We start from the raw sequence: 25,170 nt of genomic DNA, 5'->3' as shown, positions 1-25,170 counted from the left end.
ATGAGGGGAAATCTCACAGCTGATCTGTATGTGACTCACAGCTGAATCACCTGATATGAAGCAGACCCGTCTCCTACCAGCCCTGGATGCTCTGAGGAATGTACCCTCTCTGCTTCCTCTGAGAGCTTGGTGAGTCACTGACGCGGGTACAACGTGCTCTAAAAGAGGCTCTTCTGAGAAACTAACAATAAACAAAAACAGCCCAGAATCATGACACAGGTCCTGTGGTATGTTTGCATTTCTATAACTCAGCAGCTGTTTGCATCTTTGGCTCCATTTTCCAGGTTTCTTAAAAAAATAATCCACATATAGGGAGTAGAATGAAATCCCAGTGTGGGAGCGTGGAAATATGAAGCTCTATGAACAAACAGGAAGTTTACAGTGTGTGGGAGCATGGGAATGGGTGATCTGGTCTTCATTGCTCAGCCTGAAGGGAACTATGCTATGTGTCAGAGTAAAATACTGAATCAGTTTCATTTCTGAACAGAGGAGGTCCAATCTAGCCAACGGCGAGGTTAATGAGGACAAACTAATCCCAGTGATAAATGATGATCTTTCATCTGCCCTTGATTCTGGCCGTATTCAGAGTGTAACCCATCCACTCTCTCATTAGTTTGTAGCTTTGTGTAGCTTTGTGTAGCTTTGTGTAGCTTTGTCAGCTGCAGGGTTGACTTCTTGTGTTTGAGTTGAAATCTTACAAACTAGTTATTGTTTTTAGCTCAAAGCATTCTTCTATTTATTAGGGCCGGAGCACCAACCAAGGGGTAAGTAAAAAAGTAAAAAACGAGTTAAAAGTCAAAGTTAGGAGTTTTTAAAAGGTCAAAACATGAGATAAAATCAAAATGATGACTTTAAAAGGTCAAAATAGGATTTAAAAATGTAAAACTATGAATCTAAAAGGTCAAAATATGAGATAAAAAGTCAAAGTTATGAGATGTAAAGGTTAAAATATGAAATAAAAAGTCAAAGTTCTGAGATGTAAAGGTTAAAATATGAAATAAAAAGTCAAAGTTCTGAGATGTAAAGGTTAAAATATGAAATAAAAAGTCAAAGTTCTGAGATGTAAAGGTTAAAATATGAGATAAAAAGTCAAAGCCCTAACTTTTAGTGTGAGATGCAAAATTGAAAATATAGAGAGAACACAAACTTCTTTCCCACTCGTCCCATACTGGTGAACCAGGTCTAATAAAAATATATGGTCTGGGGGGCCAGGTATAACTGCACCATGGGCCGGATTTGGCCCCCGAGCCTTGAGTTTGACACCCCTGATTTAACTCTTACCCTAACTGAAGTTTAATTCCATTTCTTTTGAAAGGTTCAGCGTCAGTCTGCAGGCAGACTGTCTTGTAAATAAATTAGCTGATTGTAACACAAATCCAAGCTCTGACAAGGCAAACAGCCGACTACAGTTTAATCTAACCCTGTAAGTGCCTTCAAACCTGGAACAGGTTTTCTTTTACACCCCTGTTATTGGGGAAAACAGAAAGGTTCAATAGACAAAATCAATCTAAACAGAAACACCTGTAATCAATTCCTCTTATAATATATTTCTGTCCCGCCATCCTGTCTCCTCCATCTCTATGAAAGCAGCTGTAATTGTTGTCACAGGTGTGAGTTATAGACCTGCTGCCACTGTGCTGTTCCAGGATCGGCCACATGATTTAATAAATGTGGCATCAGGATTTGTCATCGACCATTTTTTACACAATAATGTGATGCTGCCAGCAGAGTGATCCCATAAAGATTGAATCACCTTTGTTGAATGAAATTGTCACGCTCCATTTTTATGTCAGCGTTCTCCTTGCTCCTCCTGCTATCCGTCTCGCTTTAACTACATTTGTTTCAATCAGTTTTACACCCTCTCCCTCCCCCGGCCCTCTTTGTTTGCTCCGTCATTGGGTGTGTCCGATAATCTGCTGCTCCCCTGACACGGCGGCCCCCGGCCGCCAATTTCATTAGTGAAATTCAAAGAGAGGAGTCATTCAATGATTACTCATCTGCTAATGTGTAATATAACTTTAGATATAAATCTACACCTTACACTTAATCATCTCCTTCATGCTGCTTCTGCTTGTATTTGTCTTTTTACTTTTATTGGGATTTAAGTTATTCACACTATCATAAATCCATAACGCCTCTATGAATCACTGCAGGAGACTTTATGTATAGGGGAGCTGGTCTGTTTCATTCTTTTAAAGTAGATTAAAGGCTGTTTGGTCAAAATCTAAGGACTTAAATAGAGCAGAAAAAAAATAAATGTGATGCTGAAACCACCTACTGAGAGAAACAGGAGAAAATGCACATGACATGCAGGCAGATGTGATTTGTATGGATTGTTTATCTCACTCAAGAGTAAACACAGCCTGCCTGCCGGCTCAGACCGTGGCAGTCATCCAGTGCTACCCAGCAGACCAATCAGAGGGCTTCCAGTCTGCATTGTTTTGGTGCATGGTAACATTTTGAAGGAGGTGTGTATTAGCTGTGTGTGCAGGCGTTTGTGCAGCGTTCAGGGCTATGCACACTGATGCTACGCTGTAGCTTCATCACAGTCAGGCTAAAGTGGTGGAGCTGACACCCTCAGACAAGGCTAGAGTTAAATCAGGCCTCTGGCAAACCTTTGAGAAGCACCCACCTGTCAGTAAAATCACCCATCCTCAAAATTATGCATAGCACTAATTTTTTCAGCATCATGTTTAAGGCATTTTTTTCAAACTTCTATCAATAAAAGAACTTATAATAATAATAATAATAATAATAATAATAATAATAATAATAATAATAATAATAACATAAGTAATAATATATAACATAATTTAATAATAAAATAATATTATTATATATAAAATAATACAATGATAATATAATAATATTATAATTTATGATAATAATAATAATATAATAATAATAACAATAGTAATAATAATAATAATAATAATAATAATTACATAAGTAATAATATATATAACATAATTTAATAATAAAATAATATTATATATATATAAAATAATACAATGATAATATAATAATATTATAATTTATGATAATAATAATAATAATAATAATAATAATAATAATAACAATAATAATAATAATAATAACAATAATGATAATAATAATAATAATAATAATAATAATAATATATTTTATGATATATGATAATATTATTATTATAATAATTGTTATAATTATAATCATAATATAATTAATAATATAACTATATATAAAATAATATACCAATAATAATAATAATAACAATAATAATAATAATAATAATATATTTTATAATATACAATAAAAATAATAACTAAAAACATAATTAAAATGGGTTTAAAATTGTGATAATTGGTTAAAATTGTGGAAAAGGTTGTGAAATTAGATTTCTAAAGAATATATGTTGGTTAAAGTGGCAAAAATGGGCACAAAAAGTGGTAAAAGTGAATTAAAAAGTGTCTGAAATGGCTTCTAAGTGCAAAAATTTAGTGGAAATTTGGTGGAATGGGATGGAAATTTGATATAAACCGTCAAAAATGGGTTAACTGTGGTTAAAATGGGCAAGGGTTGTAAAAAGTGACTGATAGAGGCAATAATGGGTCAGCAGCGGCAACAGTAGGCAGAAAGTGGCAAAAAATGGTTTAAAAGTGGCAAAAACAGGCAGGAGAAGTGATGGAAAAGGTTTAAAATGGACAGAAATTGTTTTTTAGTAGCAAAAATGTTATAAAACTGGTGTTAAAATATGATGAAAAAGGGTTGACATTCAGTAAAAATTTGTGTACAGTGGCAACAGTGTAATTTAAAAAATATTCATAGTTTTTTTTAAGACATCTAGCAACCCCCTCTCAGTGTCTCGTGACCCCTATGGGGGTCCCGACCCTAAGGTTGAGAACCTGACTGAGGAACTGCAGGTTGTGTCACTTCCATGCTGGCTTCTTTCCCACGACTGTAGCTTCATCCACCGAGACGATCCACTACAGATTCCATGTCAGACTGTTAATTTGGACTCAATCAGTGATGGACGTTTAAAAATATCAGTAACAACAGAGGCTGCCACGTTTGACCTGGTCTGGATATTCACTACTTTGTTGTATGACTGTGGTCTGATAAACAGGCAGACCGTCTGTAATGACATAACTGCGAGTAAATCGATGTTTACCGATAACACACAGATGAGTGCTCTTTACATAATCAGACCATCACCAGTTAAGTGATCGCCATGGTCTGGCTGTGATGAAGCACACATGCAGAGCAGAGACCGTCAACAAACAGTCTCAGTCGATGGGAGTCCCATCATGTACTAAAGCCAGGCTTTAACCCATTATCCTTCATGAGGCTGCAAAAGAGGCCTTCACGCGACCTGAATGACTTTGCCTGAGGACTTTTTGGCCATGGGGGGTCAATACAGAGTCGCTGAGTCCATTAGGCCTCAGGATACAGGATGTATTCATTCACATATATATGCTCTGTCTGAGAAACATTTATGTAACAGAGCCAGGGCACTGATCTAGAATGGTCATGTTATTAGTTGGTACTTTGGGTCATGAGTCCATCATGCTTCAGCTAAGTCCAGGACGAGGATCCGTGTCTGTCTCTTGGTCTTATTAAAAAATACTTCCCAATAGGTGGCATGCAGTTAAAGCAGGAAGAATTGGACATTTTATTCCTGTTACATACAACTCCACCCTCATGACTCATCAGACTTTAACTGATAACTTAAAAAGACTTCATTTCCATCTCCTGGTACAAAAATGCATCTGCTCACAGTTTCAAATTTCACTCTGGACACAAACATTCAGTTTTACCCTGATTCTCAGCTGATCAGTTCACCAGGCTGTGGTGGACCTGACCTCTAAATCATGGTTTACCACGGTATGCAGGGTCACTAATGTTTTAATACGGCTGTAATAAAAACTTCAGGTGCAAAAGAACAGAGTGACGTGCACAAATCTGCAGACGTGAATTTAAGACTAAAAATCTTTGCAAATCATTTCTCAAGACGCAAAAGCAGTTCACTCTTTTTGCATTATGGCTGAAGATACACTATATTGCCAAAAGTATTCGCTCACCAGCCTTGACTCGCATATGAACTTGAGTCCCATTCTTAATCCATAGGGTTTAATATGATGTCGGTCCACCCTTTGCAGCTATAACAGCTTCAACTCTTCTGGGAAGGCTTTCCACAAGGTTTAGGAGTGTGTTTATGGGAATTTTTGACCATTCTTCCAGAAGCACATTTGTGAGGTCACACACTGATGTTGGACCAGAAGGCCTGGCTCTCAGTCTCTGCTCTGATTCATCCCAAAGGTGTTCTGTGGGGTTGAGGTCAGGACTCTGTGCAGGCCAGTCAAGCTGATCCACACCAAACTCTCTCATCCATGTCTTTATGGACCTTGCTTTGTGCACTGGTGCAGTCATGTTGGAACAGGAAGGGGCCATCCCCAAACTGTTCCCACAAAGTTGGGAGCATGGAATTGTCCAAAATCTCTTGGTATGCTGAAGCATTCAGAGTTCCTTTGACTGGAACTAAGGGGCCAAGCCCAGCTCCTGAAAAACAAGCCCACACCATAATCCCCCCTCCACCAAACTTTACACTTGGCACAATGCAGTCAGACAAGTACCGTTCTCCTGGCAACCACCAAACTCAGACTCGTCCATCAGATGGAGAAGCATGAGTTGTCACTCCAGAGAAGGTGTCTCCACTGCTCTAGAGTCCAGTGGCGGCGTGCTTTACACCACTGCATCTGACACTTTCCATTGCACTTGGTGATGTATGGCTTGGATGCAGCTGTTACCATGGAAACCCATTCCATGAAGCTCTCTACCACTGTTCTTGAGCTAATCTGAAGGCCACATGAAGTTTGGAGGTCTGTAGCCATTGACTCTGCAGAAAGTTGGCGACCTCTGCACACTATGCACCTCAGCATCCGCTGACCCCGCTCCGTCATTTTACGTGGCCTTCCACTTGGTGGCTGAGTTTCTGTCGTTCCCAATGGCATCCACTTTGTTATAATACCACTGACAGTTGACTGTGGAATATTTAGGAGCCAGGAAATTTCACCACTGGACTTGTTGCACAGGTGGCATCCTATCACAGGTGATTGAAACACCTGATTTACATTATTTGGATGAGTGAATATTTTTGGCAATATAGTGTATCAGAATAAGAATTAGGATCTAGGCATTGTGGTTGTTCTTATGTACAATATAAGCTTGAAGAAATATAGGAAATACTTATAGGCGTTGTCGTGGCAACCAAAACCTAAACCTTCTTTGCCACTTCTTGCAGGACAGTTTTCTGCCTTGTGCATTCCAAGGTAAAAACACAGAGTAATACAATTAATAATTTTAAAAGGGCAGGTGTAAAATAAAGCAATCTGTCGATTTAGTCGATTTTAGTATTACAGTTGATGTCATGATTATCAAAAATGTCCGTTCAAGTTTAAGGCATTTGCTTATTTTCTGGGATAATTTGTGCTTTGGATATTTTAGGGAATGTGTTTGGAAGTAATCAAAGTATTTTATGGAAATTAAGAGAATATGTTTGTATATGGGCCAAATGGGCCAAAATATGCTGAACTAAACCTAGATCACTTTACAGCTCTAACAGGCATAAAAAATAAAGATGTGTTTGTCTTTTTGTAGAACTGTTCGTCCTTTCTTTGCTGTAAATATTCAGTCATCTTCAAAGAAATTAAACATTTAAAGTGCCAAAGCTTCATCCCTGACTTGTAGCCTGGTTGGGGGAGCCAAGAGCAGCAGCTCCTGTCCCTCCCCCCTCCAGGGACCGTGATGACCAGATGGATGCTGTGTTCCTGCTCTCTTTGTCCTCTCAGGTAGAGAAAATCGAGGCTTTAATCTAAATCTAGGTTACGTGCCACAGTTTCACATCAAGGGCTCAGATTAGTCAATCGCTCTAACAACAGGTCTTTCACCATTGTTTGTTTTTTGCTAAATAATTATGGGATAATGCTTTTTTGTGCAGGAAATCAAAAAGAGGCCAGCGGGTTTATTTTCAGTGCGATTTTCTGATTAAGGTTGAATCACCTGAGACGTCACAAGGCCTGGTCTTACACAAACAGAAATACACTTCAGTCTACTGTCCAATAATCACCTCTTACAAACACACAGTCAACCCCCCAGCACTGGGCGTCAGTTTAAACTGGAATCCATATTAACATGACTGTAACTATAAAATCTTGTAGCACTAGTTTCTCTGACTAAACCTCCCAGCTACTGCAGCCAATGATACTCTCACATCCTAAATGTTCTGTATGAATTCTTCTTTCTAATGTTTCACACTGTGTAAACTTAAGAGGACATAATAGATAAAAAAACCATAAATATTTAAATCTCAGAATGTCTGTAGTTAATCATCGTTATTAAAGAGGGGGTATTATGCCTTTTTTCAAGGCTTTCCACCATCTCTCTGATACCCTCGTAGTAGCTTCACATGGTTTACAGCTCAAAAAACTCCTCCTCCATCTGAAATGCTTTGTTTTTGCTGCTGTCTCTTTAACACCCCGCCTCCACGGACCTGCTCTCCTCCGATTGGCTGATTTTCTGGATGCTTGGTGATAGCTCTGGACTGCAGGTAGTGAAACGTTGCTAAAGCCGGTTACACACCGCCGCATGGTAACTACCCTGAAAACCGCCTCCCTGCCAGAGAAGTCCCCCGAAATGCCGAGCTTCTTCTGGTTGTCTTTGTTCGACGGTACAGCCGTGTTGTAAAGCTCAGGATATTCTGACACCACCATTATGAGCTCCTCCATGCTTTGCTTTGACCTGTGAAGCCTGCTATTTCCGGGTTCTCTCCCTCCTTCGATGTGATTGGCTGCTGCCAGAAAGTTCAACACGCTTGAAGGTGCAGTGTGTAGAAGTTGGCAGCATTTCGCTGAACAGAAAAGGTGTAAATGGGATATAATGTTTATATATTTATGTGAAGTATGTTGAAATAAGTGTGCAATCATCCCCTTAAAACTTTCGTTTTCTTTTTACAAAATTAGAAAAATGCTTTTTAAATTTCCATCACAGCGGGTCGCGCTCACGGAGGCTGACATAACAAACCGCCATGTTGTCTACGGCAACGTTTTGGGGACAGAAAGAGCGAAACGCGATTTTTAAATACCAACCTGCCCACCGGTCCTGAAAGCTACCTGGAAGGCAGGCGGAGAAGAAGACTGACCTATAATCTATAAAAATAATGGTTACAAAAATGAATGAATAAACCCTCACCTCTTCACTGCTGTAAATGATGTCCGGCTCACGATCCTTTTTGGTCTTCACAGGCTCGCTTAGTGATGTGATGTTTTGGTATCAGATGGGCTCATTCTAAAATCTGAACGCTAAAATTCCAATTTCTACACAATGCACCTTTAACTCCGAAAGCTATGCAAAGCTATGTTAGCTACGTAGGCATTGAAATTGCTTAGCTAACGTAGCTACAGCTAATGCTAAAGAAGCTATGTTAGCTACATTGGCTATGTTATGCCTACGTTAAGCTAACGTAGCTACAACGGCTTATGCAGTAAAGTTGACTTTATAACTAGCGTAGCTACTTTAGCTTTACCTAAAGCTAACAAAGCTAAAATGAGCTACCATTTGCATAACTTCTAAAACAGATCTAGAGATAATTTAGTCCTAGATTAGACCTCTAACTCTTTTTTTCATTTATGAAATGTTGCTTAGTCTGATGTTTGCTATGTGGCTATTTCATGAACAGCCAGGCTTTGTTACCTCCGCCAAGGAGGTCATGTGATCGGGTGGGTTTGTTTGTTTGTTTGTTTGTTTGTTTGTTTGCAACATAATTCAAAAAGTTATGGACGGATTTTGATGAAATTTTCTGGAAATGTCAGAAATGGCATCAGGAAGAACTGATTAGATTTCGGGACTGATCCGGATCACCGTCTGGATCCAGGAATTTTTTAAATGATACTGTCCTACAGGGAGAAAGGGCAAATGGTGGAGGTCTGTGCTGTCCAAGTGCTTTTCTTGTTTATGAATGAAATTGAATTTAAAACAAAATCTAAAATGGGAAATAAGTCAGGCGGTATCCACCCTGGCTGGTCGCCCATCAATCACAGGGCTGACATATAAAGACAGACAACCAGACACACTCACATTCACACCTACCGTCTATTTAGAGTCACCAGTTAAGCTAACGGGCATGTCTTTGGTGGTGGGAGGAAGCTGGAGTGAACCCATGCATGCACGGGGAGAACAAGCAAACTCCACACAGAAAGGACCTGCGAACCGGGAACAGCGCTAGCTCCCTTCATGACCATGCTATCATTAAAAACGTGTTTTATAGGGAGGGAGAGGAGCAGGAAAACATGGATTGTGGTTTTCTGTCAATCCTGCCACAGTCAAAAGGTCTCCAACTTGAAAGGCTTATTTACAGGCAAAAGGATTTTTCAAATATCATGACTTAACCAAAGTCCCCACAAACAATGATTGACTTGTTTTTATTTAAGCTACCTTATAATCTGAGAAAGACACCCACTCTCAGCACCAGTGAGGTAAATCTGGGGACACTAAACATCAAACTTCATAGACAGGCAGAAACATCCAGTCTTCAGCCAGCAGGGATTACATAACAGACACACTCTGACTGTCAGGGTCTATTGCATGGCGATTGAACAAAGATTAAGTTTGTCTGTCTATCCTCTATCATCCACAGGTCATGACTGGGCGGCTGATCTTATGGGCATAGGTCGCAGATTAAAAAGCTTGTGTTTTTCCTCAAGGTCATCAGGATTGACTGCACGAGATTAGAGGACAAAGACTCCATCTGGTCACTGTGGGAAATGTGCACAGTGATAATATATATATCTCTCTCATGTGGGCCATTATGTGCAATTATCTACAGTTTTCCGGTGCTGCATGTAAATTCTCTTCTTCAGTGTAAAAAAGGGATCTCAAAACTTTTGCATGCAAGCACCCTCAGATATCGATGTCTTGTTGCAGGGACCCCTCTTTTGAGTTTCTTGTGCATTAAAAGGCAAACATCAAAAATTACATAGACATCTTAGAAAATGTCTTTATTTTTTTATTGGCAGTTCAGAATCTTGTTATCTATTTCATAAGATGTGTTTAAAAAAACATTTTATAATTCTGTCTTCAGCATAATCACATTTTTCTTTATTACTTTTCATTTGATAGATTCAGCAAGTTTTTGATTTTCAAAATGGAAAAACGGCATTTAGAAACCATCAAAGACCTACAGCTAACTCACCATAAAACACGTCTTAAAATTGTGTCAAAGTTAATCTTATACATTTATTTGTATTACATTTTAGCACCTCATACATCCAGGTTTCTGTCACCTCCTAACCCTTCAGTGACCCATGGTGACCTCTCAGGGCCCAGATCCCCACCCTGAAAAACACTGGTGTTAGGCATACAGTATATTATACATTTGTGAAATGCCTTTCTTTACTAATGTAGAGTTAGTTGAGATCCTGGTGTAACATGCAGGCCAAAATATAAAAAAATAACCTGAAGGATGCTCTTTCCCGCCTCCAACTTGTCCAGAAAGCAGCAGCTAGGCCTCTAACAGGTTTTAACAGACGACATCACATCACCCCTATTTTAGCATCTTTACATCGGCAGGGTCTGGCCTCAACATATGTGACAGAGCTTTCAATCTCCTATGAGCCAGCCTGCACCTTCAGATCAAAAATGGCGGGAAAGGTGTGAAATCGAATTTTAAAAGTAGCAGAAATGGGTTCAAAATGCCAGAAATTAGATCAAAGTGGCAAAAATGGGTTAAAGTGGCAAAAAATGTGCATATTAAGTGGTAAAAGGGGCTTCAAAAGTAGCTGAAATGACGTTTAAGTGGCAAAAATAGGTGGACATTTGGTGAAATGGGATGAAACATGCTGCAAACATGCTAAATCGGCAAAGTTGGTGGAAAAAAGTGATACAAATATGTTTAAATATGTGGCAGAACTGGTGTACAGTGGCAACGGTGTGATTCAAAAATATTCTTACTTTTTTAAGACATCCAGAGACCCCCTCTCAGTGTCTCACGACCTCAAATGGGGTCCCGACCCCAACATTGAGAACCTCTGCTCTAGAATGCATCTTATTAACTCCAGGATGCCTAAGAGGTTGTCCTACTATTTACTTGTGGATTTGCATAACCAGTACTAAACAAATATGTGACCTGAGTCGGCATGCTTGTAGTGAATGGGAGCTTGGTATTTTACATAGAATGACCTGATGATATCACCGGAAACCTGCACGTGGCCTGAGATTCAAACACAGGAAGGACTCTAAGGCACTCCTACCGGGATAAGTAGAGGTAAACATGGTCTTCAGATGCAGCAGAGCTAGTGTCATTCATGTGCTGACTTCATCTTCACTTGTCGCCTGGATAAAGAACACCAGCGTTTTAGCTGAATGAGAGGGGTAAGATCCCTGCAGCTCCGGACACAAAGAGGGCGTATGCTGAGGGGCGGGGCTTCTGCCCCACAGGCCCCTCCTCTCCGCATAATGTGCCGGGTTCATTGAAATGACTAGACAGCAGAAACACAGCAGTCCACAGGCTCCACGGGACACTCCGCAGACGCTTACAACTACCCTGAAAGTAAGAGCAGGACCTTAAAATGCCCCGTTTCTGACTCCTTTAGAACAGGGGGGGCTAAAAGATCATATTTATCCTCAACGAAGCGGATGGAAATCTTTTGGGAATACAGCTTCCTCTCCTCCGCGGCTCTGGTACCCTGAACTCAGACTACAAAGGGACGGGAGGTCGGCCACTCGTTAGCATGGATTTATTCTTTGCAGAGGTAAGTTGAACTGCTCCTACCATGCTCTGCAGAAAGTTGTAGTTTTATCCCCGTTTTAACGTGACTATACCACACATGCGCGGTAAGGTTTTGTTTTGTTCGCCGACTGGGTTTTGTTTTTCCACTTCTCCGCCTGGTTTCAAACAATTCTTTTTAATTTTGAAGCAAATTCATCACTCAAAGTAGAAGTTTTAACATTTTAATGTGAGTTTTTGCTTCTTATGGCGCTTCCTCGTGCTGTATTGAGAAGGCTTTATGCTACCAGACAGGCAGTGCTGTCTACAGGATGCAGCTGGAGTAGACACTAATGCTGTGTGAGATTTACAAACACTCCTTTATTTCTGTTTTTCTGAGTACTTTCCTCCTTCTTCTGTAGTTTTACTTTATGGCTGATAACCAAATCTGCCTGTAAAAGGTGAGCACCCATGTAGGCTGGATGTGTCATCTGCAGATCAGCCCAGACAGTAGCACACTTAGAGGGGTTGACTTCAGGTCTGATTTGTCATTCCCGTCTGACTCACAGGAGGGCACACACTCTCACAAGCGTGTGTGGGTGATGGCAGTCCCATCCTGTCACAGTCCCTCCACTTAACCTCCAGCATCAACAGCACTGGACTCCTATAAGTTCATGAATAACACTGAAGGATTGAGCTCAGTCTTTAAAAGACTGTATATCATGGCTTACAGCAGGGGTGCCAAACTCAAGGCCCGGGGGCCAAATCCGGCCCGTGGTACAGTTACACCCGGTCCACCACGTCATATATTTTTATTATAACTGGCCCACTGGTTTGAGGTTGGCAGATTTCCTCTGGTTTAAAAATGTAAACTTAAAGAGGGGGCATTATACTTTTCCAATTTTTAAAACATGAATATAAAGTCACAATGTCAGGTGTCCTTACTCCACGTATGCAAATTTTCAAACCGCAAGATAAACGTTTGAGGCAGAAATCTTGGAATTAGAGTGTAAACTGATGAAAACAGTTTGTTGGGAATCTCTCCGAGATCTTCCTGAGACGAGATTTTAATGGAGCGAATTGATGAGGTCATCGCAATAGGATCTCCTGATTGGTTCGTCCGTGCTGCCGGCAAAGCGGAACAGACCGCCCCCACAAGATGAACAGAGATGAATAAATACACCGCTAAATATGGCGGTATATATATAAGCTATTTAGTAACACAGTAATTAAACACTTACCAAACAGATACGTCCTGCTCTGTCCTTCGCTGCTGCTGGTTTTCTTCCCCCTCTCTCTCCAACCTATCAGGGTCAGTCTCTGGGTCTAACACGTACGGATGTAGATCAAAATTCACCATATTTTACTCAGTCGGACCGGTTCATTCAAAGTTCACAAGTACTAGCATAGCAACATAGCCACACTGGAGGGGGCGGGCACAAAACATTGAGTCCTGCTGCCAGCCTCTGGAAAATCGGCCAATCGGAGGAAAGTAGGTCTGTGGGGGTGTGGTTAGAGACAGCAGCAAAAACGAAGCGTTTCAGACGGAGGTTAAAATAAGGGTTTTTCAGGACGCCAGTGTGAGAAACAGGAGGAGTTTTTTGAGCTGTAAACCATGTGAAGCTACTGCGTGGGTATCAGAGAGATGGTGGAAAGCCTTAAAAAAAGGCATAATACCCCCACTTTAACAATGATGATCTAAAATATCCTGTTAAGTCATAAAAATTGAAAAAGTTGAAATAGTTGGATAAAAATTCAAGAATGTGGTCAAATACATTTATGTTTTTATTTCATATTCTTAATTTGCACCTGACAGTTATGACGCAAAGTCATGATTTTGACTTTTTATTTCATACGTTGATCTTTTCAATTCACAATTTTACCTTTTTATCTTGTTTTTCACCTTTTAGATCCTCAATTTTTATTTTTTAAGTAATATTTTGACCTTAAAAACTCATGATTATGAATTTTTTCTCGCACTTTGACCTTTTTAGCTCCTTAATTTGACTTTATCTCATAATCTGACCTTTTAGATCCTAAATTTTACATTTTAAGTTACATTTTGACCTTTAAATTTAGAAATTGTAATGTTTTTCTCGCGCTTTGACATTTTCAACCATTTATTTTGAATTTATCTCATATTTTGACTCTTAGGAATCATGATTTCAGCTTTCTATCTCATATATTTGCATTTTAGAAACATGATTTTGACTTTAAATGTTTTGAACCTTTTGAGCTAATAAGTTTGAATTTCTACCTCAGATTTAGAGTCTTTAAAGGTATCATTTTGACCTTTTTTAACGTCAGACTCCTTTATCATCAGTGCTAAAGTTTTTCCCCCATAATTCATTGCTGGTGAAAATTAGGTTGGCAGTTTATGGTAAATGTTGACCCTGCTCAGCCTTCAGGTTGGACCCAAATTCAGAATTCGGCCCCTGCTGTGATTGAGTTTGACATCCCTGCTTTACAGAAACTGTGATTTTAAATAAAGCGTTGCTTAAACCGTGTCTGTTGCAGACGGATTGAGGTGAACTGGATTTGGGGGTTTATTCAGATTTTATTGGAGTGATATGCTGTCTGGAGGAAGGTTGTTATTTCAGCTCAGTTCTGTAGAAATCCTTGTCTAATCTGGTTATGTGTCCTTTTGTCCTGTGTGGGATTTTCCCAACCACTTATGAGAATTTATCCAGGCTGCATTTGTTTTCTTTTCTTATCTCAGTGAGGCTAAGTAGAGTTTTGCTTTTGGTCGTGCAATCTGGAGGTGCTTGGAAGTGTGCTGAACTTTATTTAACAGCCACAATTTAGTATACGGTAAGTCTTTGTATTAAAATGATTACACTGTAGGACAGAACGGTGAAAGGCTGATGAAAAGAACGATTTGTGTTAACTTAAGATCCTAAATATTCTCTATATCCTCTATTTTTCTGAGTTGAATTTTCATTAAAAATAAACAGTACTGAATCACTTTTAAGTACCAATCAATTATTGGACAATCATACCTTAATCTGCGTAGTTTTCCCAGAATGCATTTGGGCAGTAGACACTTTTGCACCATGCAAGTTACCCTCTGAGTTAGAGAGGTCCCGCTTGTTTACTATCAGCTAGCAGAATTATTAAGTTTCCACAGCTGAAGTAGAGCTAACCTGACATAAAGGTAAAAATGAATTAATGCAACGTAAAACTTAAGTACCTGCTACTCAACAAATTTTTCAATTTCTATTTTTACCTCCGCCACGGAGGTCATGTGATTGGGAGGGTTTGTTAGTTAGTTTGTTAGCAACATAACTCCAAAAGTTATGGATGGATTTTGATGAAATTTTCAGGAAATATCAGAAATGGCATAAGGAAGAACTGATTAGATTTTGGGAGTGATCCAGATCACCGTCTGGATCCAGGATTTTTTTAGAGGATTCTATACTATTGGGAGATAGAGCTAATGGTGGAGGTCTGCACTTTCTGAGTGCTTTTCTAGTTTATTATGTGTCTTGTCCAACTTTCTGTGCATTTAAAATTGTGAACTAGTCCTTTAATCCTTCAGACTTTTTGTTGGCACATTCAACTGGGATTGCATTACATGTAGCAGACAATTTGAACACTTCAAAGTCTAACAGTTGACTTTATCATCTCATTTTAATATATTTTTAAAGTAATGCTTTAAAAGCTGTTTTTACAGTTGGAATATTTGGTGTATATTAATAATCTTTACATGAGCGCTAAACAACAATGTTAGAACACAAAGTTTCAACCGCAAAACACTCAAACTCAAACATAAGACACTGAACAGGAAAAATGAAAATATACAGGGTTGTAGTTTCTGGTGCTGTAATATGAAGGGTTTCCTGCCTGGAGAAACTTTAACTTTAACAGGTCTAAAACTCAACCCTTGTGTGGAGCAACTCTGCAGCAGCCAGTCACAGATTAAAAAAGAAGCAGCAGTGGTATTTGTGGAAGTCTTTTCCTATTTATCATGAAGAACTGCATTTAAATAAGCAAACCCACCCTCCTGTTGAAATGACTTCTGGGCCATGGAAAGTCGCCAGCATCCTGACTCCTCGTGTGACCAGAGTGGATTTAATTAATCAGGAATTCTGGAAGTGAAGACGAGGATTAAATTCAGCTCGGTAAAGGCGAGTGCAGTGGCGTAGATCTAAGACCTGACCATCTCTGTGCAGCTATCAGTCTGATGCATGACGATAACATGTCATGTATGCCAATGAAAAATGAATGAAGCTTTTTAAAGTAGCTGCTTCAACTCTGTTTGAAGCCTTTGCACACAGGCCGAAACTCCTAAAAATGCCAAATAGTGCAAGGAAAGAATGCAAACAGCTGCATTTTTCACCTGATTTTGTCTGGATTAGGCTGACTAGTTCAGTCTCTGTGCGTACAAAGAAGCGGCGTCCTTCTACTTCTTGTTAGCTTCCGCTCTTATGTTCCGTGATCACGTCTTATTACACTGATATGGCGGCTAAAGCGTCACAATTGCATCATCTGCTCTCTCCATGTCATAATCATTGCACTGACTTCCTTAGTGTCTTTTCATGTTTTGCATCCAACTTCCAGGTGGTAGAGAGAATCCGATGTGAATGACATGCAACTCAGGAGGATTTTGGAGACAAGCTTTCCAGGAATTTTTCATAAACGTTCTCTTTAGGTCAGGGGTCATCAAGTATCTGCACAAGGGCCAGATTTAGTCTGCACAGAAACTCTGGGGGCCAGACTTACAAATACATAAAAACAAAATCAATATTTTGGTCTGGTTAATGTATTGGTATCCTCTTTCAAAACGCAGGACATTTTTAGGCATTACCAGTGAGATCTATCCCTGTTATCCATCCTGCAGCAGGCCTGACAACAGAGCTGGCTGGGCCCCAGAAAATCCCAGAATAGGGGCCCTCCATAATCCTGATTTAGCACCACTGTTATATCATTTTAACCCCTTTTTGCCTCTTTCACCAAATATTTGCCCATTCTTTAACCCTTTAAACCACTTTTCCTGCATGATTTATCCCTTTTGTGCCACTCTTTTCTATTTTTGCCACTTTTTTACCTCTTTTCTTTACATTTTTCAACAATAGTTGCAACTTTTAACCAATTTTTGCCACTTTTCACCCACTTTTGCTGTTCTTTAACTCCCATTTGCAACTTTCCTGCCAATTATTTCCCTTGTGTGCCACTCTTGAAAACCTTTTCACTAATTTACCAGGCTATTTTTGCTGCATTTTTACCACTTATAACCCATTTTTGATACTTCTTGCCTCTTTAACCCAATTTTTGCCCATTCTTTAACCCCCTTAAACCACTTTTCCTGCATGATTTATCCCCTTTGTGCCACTCTTTTATGCATTTTTAACACTTTTCTTCTATTTTTGCCCAGTTTAACCCATTTTCATTACTTTTTTGAACTATTTTTGTCATTTTTAACCAATTTATGATACTATTTCCCCCTTTTTCCCTCTTTAACCACTTTTTGCCAGATTTTAACCTCTTTTCACCAGTCTATCTGGTCATTTTTGCTGCACTTCTGCCAACCTTAACCCTATTTTTAAACATCTACTAGTTATGACAGTAAATCTCTGTAAAACAGATCAAATGTTAAGTCATTCTAAAACTATTTCAGCATGAATTGTTTGATGGGTGGATTTAACAGCTGCAGACATTTAAAGCCAGCGGATACTCTTAAAACCACAACATCTTCTTTTTTGAATTTAATGATCTTTTGGGGGCCGGACAGAAAGCTTTGGGGGCCTGATATGGCTCCAGTTGATGATCAGTGCTTTCGGATGATGAAGATGGTGATGACGGGGTCAGAGACAGCAGCGTAGGAGTGGCAGGTTCATGGGTGTTTCCTGGCACCCAATCCATCCTTCAGTGTGGCCTTTTCCTCTCAGGATTTGACACAACAGACATAAAACCTTCAGCGATGCTGCCTGAACTCCACACCCATTCCATCCTCTGAGTTTGACCCACAAACACACGCCCAACTCTGAAAACTTAACCATGCACGGAGAGGGTTCAAGGTTTCTGTGTTCAGGCTTTTTCTGTGTTTAAGGTGGGATTTATCTCTCTTCCTCTCTTTCATCACTTTAGATGGGACTTGTTTGGTAAATCAAACACAATCTGGCATTCCCACACATAAAACAGAACTCCTCAGATATTCAACATCCTGTTGACAAAGCTGAATCCCAGCAATGTGCCCTTCTAAACTTGGTAATCAGTTCCTTTATAGCAGCAGCTGCTGCACGCTGTAAAGCTACATGAGGATCTCTCCACACCAGTTAACTCCTTCCTTGCACTGCACACCAAATTCCTCCCTCCCAAAGACCCTCTGACACAGGGAATCCCAGACTCCCAGGCCTGACCCCTGAAATTCCCGGTCATGGCCGCCTGTCATCTGCACATTGTAGAGCTGTGGTGACAAGGCTTTAGGTTTCACACCGTCACCTCCAGCGCACGCACACAGACGGACACATTCTCCAAGTCCTGTAACATCCCTCACATTTCTGTGTGCTCTTTACGTCTGGGTCTTTGTAGCTGGAGCCTTGGATCGGCATTCCCGGTGAGCGTTCTGCAATGAGAATGGGTAATGTGAGAAACCTGGACTATTTTTTCTACCAGGGGTCTTTTCTACCCAGTTGTCACTTCCTCCAGCTGCCACTTTAGAGAGCTGAGAGTCTGAGCTCATTGCTCCTCACTTCCAGCCATGCAGACGTGCCGATGGAGTACGGAAGGAAGCCAGGAGGTAAATTTAGGATGTGAAGAGGGAAGGAATGAAGGTCCAGAAGAGGGGAATGGTTCCTGCATTCTTGTGGATGCAATACGGCATTAGAGTCTGGGATCATAAAATGTTCTGGATCAGATTTGTGTTTAGATGGTGCTCCTTCTCTTTACTCGTTACAGCTTTTTCTTAAAAGCACCAATTAGATCAGTGTTACTCAACTCTGCTCAACCAGAGAGCCAAATTTTTAAAAAATACCTTTGTAAGAGCCACAATCTAAGTGAAGCAAAACAGCTTAAAGTACAATAGAAATAAGTTAGAGGTAGAAAAAATGGTAAAAAGCAACAAAAATGAGTTAAAAGTGACTGAAATGGGTCAGTAAAAGTGGAAAAGGGGTCATAAAGTAGCAAAAAATGGGTGAGGAGTGGCAAAAAATGAATTATAGGTGACATAAAATGAAAAAAAAAAAAAACGAGTAAAAACTGGGAAAAAGGCGCGCCGGTAGTCAAGTGGTTAAGGCGCACGCCATATACGCAGGCGACCCGGGTTCGAATCCGGCCCGTGGCACTATTTCCTGCATGTCTCTCCCCGCTCTCCTCCCTGTTTCCGACTCTATCCACTGTCCCATCTAATAAAGGCCAAAAATAAATCTTTAAAAAAAAAAAAAAAAAAAAAAAAAACGGGGAAAAAAAGTGGTATTTAATGACAAACGTAGCTTAAATGGGTGAAAAATTGCCAAAATGGGATAAAAGTGGCAACAAGAAGTGATTCAATGGGCAAAAACTAGGAAAAAAGTGGTATTTAATGACAAAAGGCAGTGTAAATGGGTGAAAATTGGGAGAAAAAATAGTGGAAAGTAGCAAAAAATGGGTAAAGAGGCAAAAATAATGTCAAATGGGTAAAAACGTAGGAAAAAGGTGGTATTTTCTGGCTAAAAGTAGCTTAAATGGGTGGAAAGTGGCAAAAAATTGTGAAATAGGGCAAAAACGTTCTCCTTTTTAAAGTTTTCCGGGGGAATAATATTTCAAATGAAGACATAAAAGGGCCACAAATAATCCCAAAGAGCCAAACATTGAGTATCACTGACTTAGATCTTAATATTTTTAAAGCTCTGGTACTTTTTGATAAAATCAATCAAATTAGCATCATAGATTTTATCGTTTTAAAACAAGAGCTGTTGAAATGTTTCAGATAAAAATTCTGACTGCCTAAGTAGTGGATTAACGATGCTGGTTGTTAGTGAACAAGCACACTGGGCCATTCTTAAAAGAGTGTTTTATGTGTGTGTCAGCAGAACTCCTGCAGCTTTGCTACAGTCTGGATGTGGTTTAATCAGTCACGAAAGCACAGGGCCTAATTACCTACAGGCATTGTCTAAAGACGCCCAATAACACAGTTAATCCTAACCTATGATGACTCAAAAGCCCGGTGCTAGAGGAGGTCATTTTCAAAAGTAACTCTGACAAAGTTTTTAATGTGACACTTTTATAAAACCGAGCTTTTCCCCAATTTAAAACCTGCTCTGACTCTCCAATCAGCTGTTGCCTGGATCTCACCTCCAGCTTGTGTTTGCAGTTCCTGTGTCTCTATCAGTAACCTGACCCCTTTCTATCAGTGAGCTCACCGTCCCAGAGGGAGCTCAGTGCTGTGATAACCTCCTGCTGACACCTCGCTGTTGACTTTAGCTTAAACCGGCCACATTGCCGGCCTTCAGACAGAGCTGTCTGTTTGTGTGGTGCTAAAGGCCGCAGGAAAATCTTTATTCTCACCATAGATTAGTCAGTGAAAGAGCTAGCCTTCCTGGTTAGTGGCTTATGATGATAGATGCAAAGATTGTTGGGTTGATAGATGATGGTTATGGGAAGAGTTTAAGTCAGAGGCTTTGGCTTCTCTGTTTGGCCACACAGACCAGGAATTATTTAAGCAATATTTTTGAAATAGCAATAGACCGCTACTGTAACACTGTAAATACTGTAGACAGCCTATAGCTTATAGCAGGCCTGTTCAATTAGCTACCTGGGGGCTACATGCGGCCCAGAACCAACCCCCAAGTGGCCCAGCCTGTGGTCATGCCAGAGATGCAGAGAGCAAGTTTTCATAAATTCCCACAGACTGTGAATGCAACACTGCATAGCCTAGCAACAGTCTACCTACAATGCACTGCGTTGTTTTGAAGCGTGGCTAGCGATGCTAACAGAAGTAACACCCGAGATACAGAGTGTAGGCTAAAACATGTCCTATTGGACTTTAGCTACAGCTGTGCAAATTTAGTGTTTATGCACTTAAAGATATGCCAGGGTAAGATGTGACCAAAATTATTATTTACAGAACTTCATTTTATTTTTTCATTCTATTTATTTTATTTTATTTTTATTCAAGCAAAAAAACAAACATTTCTACTACCTCAGGTTATGTCAAATATAACTCTGTTTGTGTGTTTTTATGCACTTTTTGACGTGCTTTTGCCATGTTGCCAAATTTAAAAGGGAGACTGTGAATAAAAAGTGCATATTCATCATCAAATTAATCTGTATTGGTTCCAAATTTGACATTACCAGCTGCTGACTGGGTGCCAAGCATGTCTGGCCCAGCTACATTTCCTGATTTTAAATTTTTGCCCTGTTGAATTGTGATTGAATAGCTCTGGCCTATAGCAGAAAGACAGGGAAATGGGTAAAATCGCTGAACCTCTGCCAGCAGCTTCTATCTTCTATCTTAAAGAAAAACTATTTGAATCCTGTTTAACTTTGGGGTGACTTTCACAATGTTAAATCTTCCCTCCAACACCCATCCTTCCTGCCCTCTCTGTATCAGTCATGGGTGTGATTCACTGAAATATGAACCACCTCAGGATGAATCACAATTTTTAGTCCTTCCATGAAAAGCTATGACGAAAGAGATAATCTTAAATGATAATGGGAATCTTACATGAAACAAAGACATCAGTATGAGGTTAGTCTGGACTTGTGAATCCACTACCTCATGGTCTTACTGTATGTGGTCTTCTTTTTTAGTGTTAGCAAAGACACAAAATTCACCTTTTATGTCTGTTCAAAGGAGTCAAAACAAACAGTGGTTACTTACCTCACTGTAACATCTATTAATTCTCATTCAAATACAAGAGAAAAACTTTAAACTTCCTGTTTGGAGGTTTTGAATACGTATGTGTACAAACAGAAGCTACCAGAGAGTTGTTAGCCTAGCTTAGCACAGAGACTGGAACAAGTTGTACGGCTTTATTCTCGTAATATTACGATTTTTTTTTCTCATAATATTACGACTTTATTCTTGTAATGTCAAAAAAAACATTCTTTTATTTTTTTTCTCTTCGTGTGGCCTTAATACTCTGTTGTACAAAATAATACTGTCAAAATGTTCAGAAAATGCTGCTGTTTTGTCCGTAGCCTGGATGCATTTTGATGAACGGCTAAGTGCTAATGCTAAACTCAGGGATTTCCTGTAATTTGTCTAATGTGCCTTTCAAAATAAAAGTCAACTTGCATTTTGCCAGGTGAATGCTTTCGGTGAGAAGCTGCAGCTGTAGACAATGTTTGGTTTTCATAAGCAGTAGATAGCGAATAAATAATATAATATACTTGTTTTTTTCCAGTGTTTGCTCCAGTATTTTTGAATATTAATGAATTATTAATGTAATACCATCTCAGAACGAGGCTGCAATATTAAATGGTTTTAGCTCACCTATTTGGAATGACCCTGGCTTTCTCTTCAAACATCTGGTCACTTTAGTCAAAGGTAATATAAATGCTTTACCAGCAGCTTTAGAACTCACTGACTGATATCCTTAATGTCCTCTCTTTTAGCAGCACAGAACCTGAACCTTTTTGTTGTTTTGTTGCTAAACTAGCTAACCGGCTTGTAGCTTTAGGTCGTGTTCACACCTGATAGTCCGGGGACTCGGTCCGTTTTGGAACAGAAATGGCGACATTGTTGCACTTTCCTTTGGTTTGGTTCGCATTCTCACTGCTCTCTTTGGTCAAACGGATCAAACCGTCTGAACACCAACAACTTCTGCCCCCTAGGGGCGCTGTTGCCACAAACAAACGGCGACCAAGAAGAAAAGAAGGCGTAGAAGAAGACGAAACTCCTGACTATCCAGGGAAACGGACCAGAGTTCATTTAAAGCGGACCGAACAGCTCTGGTGTGAATGCGCCCTCAGTCTCATATTTAGAGCATAGTAAAGATGCTTTATTGTGTCTGTATGTCTTTAAATGACTATTTCATCACCACCTATTCCTCTGATAAATGTCCTTTAGCCTTGACCGGCTGCTGCACCTGACAGGCGCTGTGATCTGGTAATGAGAGTAGTTTAAATCCTCTCAGTTTGGAGGTCTTGTCTGGTGGTTAAATAACCTCCAACCTGTGATTACTGCACCCAGCCCAGATGTTAGCTTTCCCTTTTTAGCCCTCTATGATTACTACGCATGAAGTCAGCCTACCAATGCAGTCTGTGCATCTATGATTGCTTGTATGTTACATTTTGTTTAATCTGTCAAGTTGAATCACGCCAAATTTGTTTTCCCCGTTGTAAGGTGGCTGCCACGGCTGTAATTTCATCACTAATTGCAGGATGAGCACCCGCCAAGCCCTAAGTACACACCCCACACTGCATGAGCTCCGACTGCCGTGGCCTGAAGGCTCTGACAGGCACCTCAGTGTTTAACAGAGGCAAACAACACAGCATGGCACAATCCACAGTCATGACCTGTTAGCTTTCCCATCCACTTCTCCTCTGTAAATGAGGAGTCAGGGTGTGTGGTTTGGCCTCAGGCTGTTTGTGTGAACATGCGTGAGATATTTGGACTCACAGGAGGAGTAATGTTATGTTTGTAACGTTTCACACTTGAACCAAATCTTTCTTGACATCGGTGTCAGACAAAAAAGTCTCAGTGCTGCCCAGCTGTGCAGAGATAGCAGCTGTTTGTTGTTGTCTTTCATCAAGTCACAAACTCATCGGTCTGAGACATTTTAGCTTTCTGCCTTTGTAATTATCAGATTCAGATGTACAATCAGCGTAACTGTTCACATATTTGGCTGTGCACCACATGAGCTACTAATGATTACCTCTAGAGCAGGGGTTCTCAACGTTGTGGTCGGGACCCCATTGAGGGTCACGAGACGCTGAGAGTGGGTCTCCATATGCCTTAAGATACTAAGAACATTTTTTAAATTACACTGTTGCCACTTTACACCAATTTTAACTTATTTTCATCACTTTTTCCAAATAATTTTACCAATTTTAACACATTTTTGCAACTTAAAACCCATTTTTTTGTAATTTAAGCTATTTCTATGCTTTTTCAACCACTGAATGCCATTTTCAGCTACTATTAGGCTATTTTCAGCTGTTTTTGTACCTTTTTCAGCTATTTTCATGCTATTTTCATGCTACTTTAAGCATTTTCAGCCATTAATGCCACTTTCAGCTACTTTAAGGCTGTTTTTAGCTATTTTTATGCTACTTTCAGCTATTCTAAGGCTACTTTCAGCTATTCTTACGCTATTTTCAGCTATTTTCATGCTATTTTAAGCTATTTCTATGCTTTTTCAGCCAACTAATGCCATTTTCAATTACTTTTAGGCTATTTTCAGCTATTTTTACACCATTTTCAGCTATTTTCATGCTATTTTCATGCTATTTTAAGCTATTTATATGCTTTTTCAGCCACTGAATGCCATTTTCAGCTATTTTCATGCTATTTTAAGCTATTTCTATGCTTTATCAGTCATTGAATGCCATTTTCAGCTACTTTTAGACTGTTTTTAGCTATTTTTATGCTACCTTCAGCTATTCTAATGCTACTTTTAGCTGTTCTTATGCTATTTTCAACTATTTTAGGCTATTTTTAGTTATTTTATTTTAAAATCTCAGCTGCTGAAAAAAAGAATATGTTATACTTTTATTTGACATCTTTCAAGTTAAGCAAATATTGCAACTTCTGTGGTTTGTAAATTGCAGCAGGCCATATTGCGGTTTAATCTAATTCACGATTAATTGCCCAGCCCTACTCTGAATGATTCAGTAATAAGGTGCCTGTAGAACACATAAATAAAGGAAACAGGTGGGACTTCTTCACATTTCAGGCCTTCCCTTTGGAGTGCTGGGATCACGTTGGGGTGGCGAGGTACAAAATGAAGCACTGAAGTCCTTCTTGTAGTTCGGTACAGTAGGTATGGGATGAGTTGGTACTGGATTTCAATACTCATCCCTAATTTCAAGAATGCTTTGTTCTTTTTTTTCCAAACTACATAAACGTCCACTCTGATTTTGACAGGACCAGACAGGACCAATCTTGAACTTGGACTTGAAGGTCAAAGGTCACTGCAGCTTTACATATTTGGAGGTGACAATGAACTTGCACCATTCTGTAGCTTCCTAATCTTTTTCAGTGCATGAATGCACTTTAATTTTCAGCAGTTGTACCCCCACTGAGGCGGTAGTTCTCAGTCTATCTATAATTTTCTTTTATTATTTTAGACTTTTTAAAAGGGTTGCATGGTGATTTGGTGTGTTGACAATGGCCCATAATGGTCTTTCAGGAGGAGTCAGGTCTGTTCACTAAACTCAGCCTCCACCTCATTCTCCATGCCCCAGATGTCTCCTACAATCAAACAGAAACACACAGCGATGGTCCTGACGGAGCAGCATTCCTGAAATATCTCTGCCATGTGAGCCCGTAACGGTCCGAGTACAGAGAG

The 25,170-nt window shown here is 39.7% G+C and overlaps 1 protein-coding gene across 1 annotated transcript in view; it reads left to right on the top strand.

Moving 5' to 3' along the window:
• The first annotated feature begins 11,548 nt into the window (after nucleotides 1-11,548).
• The window catches only part of myo10l3 (myosin X, like 3), a 111,269-nt gene continuing 97,647 nt past the window's right edge, over nucleotides 11,549-25,170 (top strand). The window contains exon 1 of the mRNA XM_041807540.1: nucleotides 11,549-11,783. Coding sequence (XP_041663474.1) covers nucleotides 11,763-11,783 — 21 coding nt within the window. The 5' untranslated portion in view covers nucleotides 11,549-11,762. The remainder of the gene's footprint in view (nucleotides 11,784-25,170) is intronic.

This window comes from Cheilinus undulatus, linkage group 15 (assembly GCF_018320785.1).
Source record: "Cheilinus undulatus linkage group 15, ASM1832078v1, whole genome shotgun sequence".
In the NCBI taxonomy this organism is placed as follows: Eukaryota; Metazoa; Chordata; class Actinopteri; order Labriformes; family Labridae; genus Cheilinus; species Cheilinus undulatus.
The sequence above is the reverse complement of the archived record's forward strand: the minus strand, read 5'-3'. Positions and strand labels throughout refer to the sequence as shown.